General features: G+C 39.9%; 1 protein-coding gene across 2 annotated transcripts in view; it reads left to right on the forward strand.

Annotated features, from left to right (window-relative positions):
- The window catches only part of jmjd1cb (jumonji domain containing 1Cb), a 143,219-nt gene extending 139,103 nt beyond the window's left edge, over positions 1–4,116 (forward strand). For both annotated transcript variants that reach the window (XM_008279310.1, XM_008279311.1), the window contains exon 31: positions 2,509–4,116. In XM_008279310.1, coding sequence (XP_008277532.1) covers positions 2,509–2,598 — 90 coding nt within the window. In that variant the 3' untranslated portion in view covers positions 2,599–4,116. The remainder of the gene's footprint in view (positions 1–2,508) is intronic.
- Positions 4,117–6,858: the final 2,742 nt, after the last annotated feature.

A 6,858-nucleotide genomic window follows, 5' to 3' on the forward strand; every position in this document is an offset into this window, starting at 1 on the left:
TGTAAACGTGGCCTGACTCACAGAATGTAGGCTGTGGTTATTAGCCTGCCATTGGCCACTCATTTCAGACGACATTGTCCTCTCCTTCCACCATCTGTGTGTTGCTGTTTCCAAAATCCATTTAATTCTGGAAAAACACAACAGGAATACCCTCTAGGCAGCAGGAAAATTTGCAGAGGATTTGGATTGTGTATAAAAGGCAGCATTGCTATTTTTTTTTTGTTTTGTTTTGTTTTTGTTTTTTGGAGAATTATCCATTTTGATGACAGTGCAAATGTCCACCTAAAGCAGTTCTATTTGTCAGTATGTTGAGGGAACACCGACGCCATATCCTTCGCTTAGCGCCGCCCAAGACATATGTGATTGGTTTAAAGAAATACAAATAAGACAGTGTTTTTTTTGTTGTTGTTTTTAACATATAACAGGCTGGGCCAAGGGACACTAGGAGTAAGGCAAGGGTTAGGGCAAAGTATTTGTTTCTGTTCGGTACGTTAAAGTTAGGGCTAAGCTGTAAAGAAATGAGATTCACTGGTTGCCACAAAGATAGGCGTACTGGAGAGAGAGCGAGAGAGAGTGTGTGTGTGTGTGGTGTGTGTATATGTGTGTGTGTGTGTGTGTGTAAAATAAGGACAGACAGAACGGCAGAGTGAGTCATCATCATTGATGTTCTAAGGACATCGAGTCCCTTTGCTCTGAATAGACTCCACACACACATCCACCCATATAGACAGGACTGTAAATGAGGTGTGAGTCATCATCCATCTTCTGTCAGTGTGTATGTCTGTCGTTTTGGGCTCTGACAGGCTGCAGGGAAGAAAAAGCTAGAAAACAGCTCTTTTCCGTTCTGCTCATCAAGTAATGAGCAGCTGCTGAGTAGAGGATGATTCCGGAGAATAATCAATGTTCAAACAGAATCCTGTTGATTTAAAGTACAGTTGTAAACAAAAGTTTACATACACTTGGAAAGACCATGTATATCATGGTAGTCTTGAGTTTCCAGTGACTTATATAACTCTCCATTTTTTGTAATGTAACAATTGAAACACATGTATCTTTGTCACAAAAGACAATCATGCATTTTGGTTATTTAATAGGTTAATTATAGGTCTTCTAGAAATATGAACATGCACAAACAGCAACTTGAATGATCACATTTTGATGATTTTCTTATTGGCAAGACCTCTTACTTTTTTGTGAGTGATTACAATTGACAGCTACATACTTTTCTAAACAAATTTAGATGAGACTCATTTGATGCAGTCATTAGATTCCACGACAAACACTACAGTGGGAAACTCCAGAGAGCCGAGTACAGATCTGCAGAAGCAAATCACTGCCTGGGACTTGTCGAGAAAGTCACTTGGAGCCATTTTAAAGACGCTTCAGATTCCAAAGTTGACTGTGAAAACAACATTAAGTTGTGTCACTGCCACAATCAGGAAGAAAACACAAACTATCACCTGCTGCAATGTGGTAGAAGTTGTGGGGACACAGGTCTCAGTGTCAAGCATGTTTTACATCGTCATGGCTTGAGAGGCTGCCATGCAAGAAAGAAGCTCTTCCTCCAGAAACAGTAGCTTAAGGCTTGACTGAAGCTGGTCGCTGGTCACATGGACAAAGAAAAGGCTTCCTGGATAAAGTTCTTTGGTCAGATGAAACGAAAATTTAGCAATTTAGTTACAATGACCAGAAATATGTCTGAAGGAGGAAAGGTCCTTAACCCCAAGAACATCAAACCTACCATCAAGCATGGTGGTATTATTATACTCTGGGGCTGTTTTAGTGCCAGTGGACCTGGAGCTTTGCACAAAGTAAATGGAAAAATTAGGATGGAGGATTAGCTGCATCTTAACAGGAAAACCTAAAATCATCAGCCAGAAGGTGAAAGTTGTTGGGAAGAAGTTGGGTGTTTCAACAAGACAATGATTATAACAGAGCACCAAGATGACCATGACCCCTCAGTGACCCAAAACTCACATCAACAGGGTGAAGAAACGGCTAAATCAGGCCAGAATTAAGAGTTTAGACTTTGGTCTCCTCAAAGTCCAGACTTTAACCCTATCCAGAACTGTTTTATTGTGATAAAGAAACAAGTCTCTGTCAGCACACTAGCTAATTTAGTTGAACTGCACAAATTCTATCAAGAGGAGCGATTGAAGATTTACCGGATGCTTGTGGGTGTCTGGAGGGGAAAATGACCAAGGGACATTGAACCAAATATTAGTATTGCTGTATGTATGTTTTTGAACCATATGTTGTCATACTTAAAAAAGATCTACTATAACTCGAAACAATTAAAGTGTACAATAATCGATTGTGATTCATGGGTTTCCATGATTCCATCATAGAAAATTCAGAGTTAGAGGAGTCATTGGAAACTAAAGTCTGCAATGATACAAATGGTCTTTACAAGTGTATGTAAACTTTTGTCCACAACGGTAAAATAAAAAGATTGAAATACAAACATTAAAGTTGCTAAAACTCTGTCCTCCTCCTCCTCCTCCTCAGGTGAAGAACATTCTGTACCACTGTGTGAAGGAGGCAGTGAGCTCCTTGAAGAGAAGCAGCTCTGAGATAGATGAGGAAGAGAATTTATGACACCCCCTCAGCCTCATCCACACCTTCCAGAGAGGGCCATGACTCCCATCGGCACTTCACCCTCGCAACACCCTCTCCACGTGGAGGACTGTCGCATGACCGCAAAAGGCTGCCGTGTCAAAGCTCGTCACGTGACCCAGGGGAATTCACGGTGCGAACCGCACCGGCGACACGCATCCAGGTGGCCAATAAGAGGCACGACCACCTCCATCATCACCCCAAACCTTCAGTGCCAAGAGAAAACAAACACAAGACCAGAGTGCCACTGGACTGACAGGGATTAAAGCTTCGTAGGCTCAGAACACAGAGGGAAGACAAAAGGCAACAGAGGCAGCATGTTGGCTGGGACCCCTGTTAAAGCCACTGACTGGAGTGAAAGAGACTACAAATCTCCGCTGGAAACAACTGACCTCTTTAGTGTGACTTCTAGTGCTTTCTGCAAAAATGCAGTTTCCATGCTAAACCTCCTGCTGCTCACTGACTGTAATCTGCTGCGGATTATAAAGGCCAGGAGCTTTAATCCCTGTCGTTAGCAGTCGCCCATATAAACGTCTTGGACAGAAGATTTTGCTGATCACAACAGCATCACCAGCAGCATCAGGATCAAAACTTACATGTCTGATGTTTTTAAAAAATAAAAAAAAAAAAAAAAAATTGAAGGAAAAAAAAATGCAAACCAGAAATCTCAGATGTTTCAGTCAGCAGTCTTAGCTGCTTCCTCGTTTGTTATTCCCTCTGTAATATGTCTGTTCTCGTCCTTTTTTTCTAGTTCTTTCTGTCTGTTGCAGTTTTGTTCTTGGCTTTCTTTTTCATACAACATGGTTTTATTTCCTCTGTGAAGATGTATTTATTTTATAGTTCTATGATAATGCAATGTTATTGAGACAAAAAAAGCATTAATGTAAATGTGAGTTGTACAGTTTTTTTCTTTTGCTATGTGGTTTTCAGTTGTAATACGGCTCTACTGTGATGGAGGACACACAACGCGTGCGTGTGCAGACACACACACACATATACACACACACAGACACACACACACACACACACACACACACACACCAGCTAATGCCTGCAACTTTGGGAAATGTTGATGCTCTACAGTCCTCATGCCATAAATACATTTTCTGAAAATGAACTGCCAAACTATTGTAAAGACTGTGTAAAATTGTATTATGTAAAGGAAAAACTAAATGGCTTATACACTTCAGCATTTTATTAAAAAAGTATTCGCTGTAAAATTGAGACATTTACAAAAAAGATGTAATTTATTTAAGAAAAGAATTGATTGTCTTGTTTTTGTTAAGATTTACTATGGTGAACTTTTGAAGTTAAAAGACAAAATAATAAAAAAGTTAACTATAATATGTAAATATATACATATATATACATTCACTGAGGTATTTTTTTAAAAAACATGGCTTGCTTCAATTTCAAATTTTAAAGTGCAAGTGTTACATGCTTTGTACATTGAAGTTCAAAAGGGTTTTACATTTTCCATTAAAATGGATTTATCAAACATTTGGTTTTGTGCTTTTATTTTCGGGCGGAGGTTTGATTCCTAACGGTGAAGTCCTGGAATATGGAGAGAAGGACTCTTAACACTTAATATGCCCCAATCAGAAACTGATGAGGTGGTCTTAGTTTTTACAGGCTGTGACTTTGAAATCACAACAGTACAAGGCACTGACAGTATTACAGCAGACACCTTGTCACGCGCACCATTACCCCAGTGTGGACGTGACGCCTGACGTGTTTTGGTAGCCTGCTTTACCACTGATGTCACTGGTTCACACACTTCATGTTATTATTATTAATAATATTATTTAATATATACTCCTTGCAGGCATCACCTGTGTTACTTTCCATTTTTGTCACAGCATTGGTTGTGACAATTAAGTGAAGAGGTTGTCTTTAATTTTGTGTTTTAATATTACACTTTTGGATCAAAAAGCAAGTATGCAACGATAATGTTTTCTGTTGCTGGGCATATATAATCAAATGTCATTGTTAAAATTATTACGACCAAACTGCAGTGAGGTTGACTGTGCATGCTGTGCACTGTGTGTTCATCACCACATGGTGGTGCTGTTACACCATGTTAGCTGTGCTCGCTCTGAACATCATGTCACCCTTGACATTGTTCATTTTTAAAAAAAGTAAACACAATCAATACACTTGTAAAACTAGTTTTTCTCCCAAAGGTAAATAGAAAAAAAAGGAATTGTGCAAAGGTTTGCTTCTGAAAGTCTTGTTTAATCAACTCATTAAGCCCAGAGTCCATGAAACACAGAGCCACGTCGCCTTTGTTCACTCCAGTGGATCATTTCTTACGGTAATGATGGATTGTGGAGACTCTCAATAGTTACAGGAAGTTAGCAGCAAGTACAAGCAGTGCAAAGAAGGTGCACAGAGGAGAACGTTTATGATGCCTTTTTACAAGGTAAAATGTTAAAAAAAAAAATATGTTATATTATTATCAGCACATTATAATCCAATGAACATGTTTCTTAAAGCCTGTCAGTAGAACATCCTTCTCTTTCAAGGGCTCTGACTAAGTCCTTATTATCCTCCCTCAGGACACGCAGACAAGCAGCTGCGGACATATTGATGTTTTTTGTGATTACATGGACGAGACAGTCCATGTTTTATTCACCATTTGTTTGGTGAATAAAACAGATGCTTGTTTTGAGGAGAAACTAAACAAGGAGATTCTCCGTCATCCACCCCTTTATAATTCATCATTAACAGAGTTTTAACTGAAGTAGTCCCTACCGAACTTTGGAGGTTCTTTAATTGTTCTTGCTTTCTGTCAACAGAGCCCAAACACAGGGGCAAGTCCTAATATCTACAGAAATGCTGCACCATGTCCGACCACTGCGCCCAGCACACCTGAGCAGTAGTCACATCCTGTAGAGTCACAGCTCCTCAGAAACATCCACAGGAGCTGTGTGTGGTTTTCTGTGGTAGGTACGAGGAGCAATGTGACTGCAGCAGACTGGCATGTACCTGTTTTAGCATGAATAGAACTGCATATGCATCTGATGTGAGCTGTCAGTCTGTCAGTGCATCAGCCTGTGCACACTGCAAAAGCATGATGTGGCCCTTAGACCAGTGTTGGGCAATAGTTACTGAACAATTTCTATTTCTATCAAGTTAACAAATAAAGACCAAACTAACATTTGAAGAAATTCTTAATATGTTTTCTCTTTAGGGGTTGTGTTTACTTCTTTTTTTCCTTTAAATATCAACAAAATATGTTGATGTGATTGGCCCAGGAGGGCTCCTCGTCTTTTTCATCTTTGATTCCCACAAAACAATGCAAAGTCCTTGTGTCTGTAAGGGAGTACAATCCACACAGTAACAAGAGAGCATTATTTTATGGTTATGTTGTTCCGTTTTTCTTGAAAATAATTAAATAAATACATTCAAGTATTCACTCACTTCTGAAACACATCCATCACCCCACCTATAATACCAGCCTGATGTCATGTTTTCTGTGCTGGTCAGTTGGTTTTTATAAAACTGGAGGTACACTATGTGTGTGTATGTGTGTGTGTGTGTGTGTGTGTGTGTGTGTGTGTGTGTGTGTGTGTGTGCGCGACAGGAGCCAGTGCTCTCATGTCTCATGTCTAATGCTGGGATCAGCTCCCATTCATTGTTGCAGAGCTGAACTGGAAACACACATTATCTCGCTCTCCATTATATAATCTGAAACTGTGCCTCCTGACACTGTGTGTGTGTGTGTGTGTGTGTGTGTGTGTGTGTGTGTGTGTGCTAACTGGAGTAGAGTACACTGAGGCAGAAGTTCACCAGTGAGTTCAGACAGAGGTCACTCTCTGTCTCTCTCCTCTCTCTCCTTCGTCGTCCTCGCTCTCTTTGTTTTCTCTCAATTTGTCTCTGTTGCTCACTATTTTCTTGCACTTCTTTTTATTTTCTGCTTTTTCTGTACTTCAAATTTTCTGCTCCTTCCTTCCTTCCTTCCTTCCTTTCTTCATTCCTTCCTTCCTTCCTTTCTTCATTCCTTCCTTCCTTCCTTCCTTTCTCTCTTTCTTTCTTTTTTCTTTCTTCTTTTTTATATAACTTTATATTAGTTATAGATGTGATGCACATTAACAGACAGATCTCTTGTTTGTTTCTGGTGTGTGTGTGACAGACTGGTTGCAGTAATCAGTGTGTACATACAGAAGCTGTTCTTCAAAGTGGGACAAGGCGTCATAAATCGTGAGTGTCGACAGCAGGCAGCTTCCTGCTGCTCCTCCC

Source organism: Stegastes partitus, unplaced genomic scaffold (assembly GCF_000690725.1).
Source record: "Stegastes partitus isolate 25-593 unplaced genomic scaffold, Stegastes_partitus-1.0.2 Scaffold154, whole genome shotgun sequence".
Classification (NCBI taxonomy): Eukaryota; Metazoa; Chordata; class Actinopteri; family Pomacentridae; genus Stegastes; species Stegastes partitus.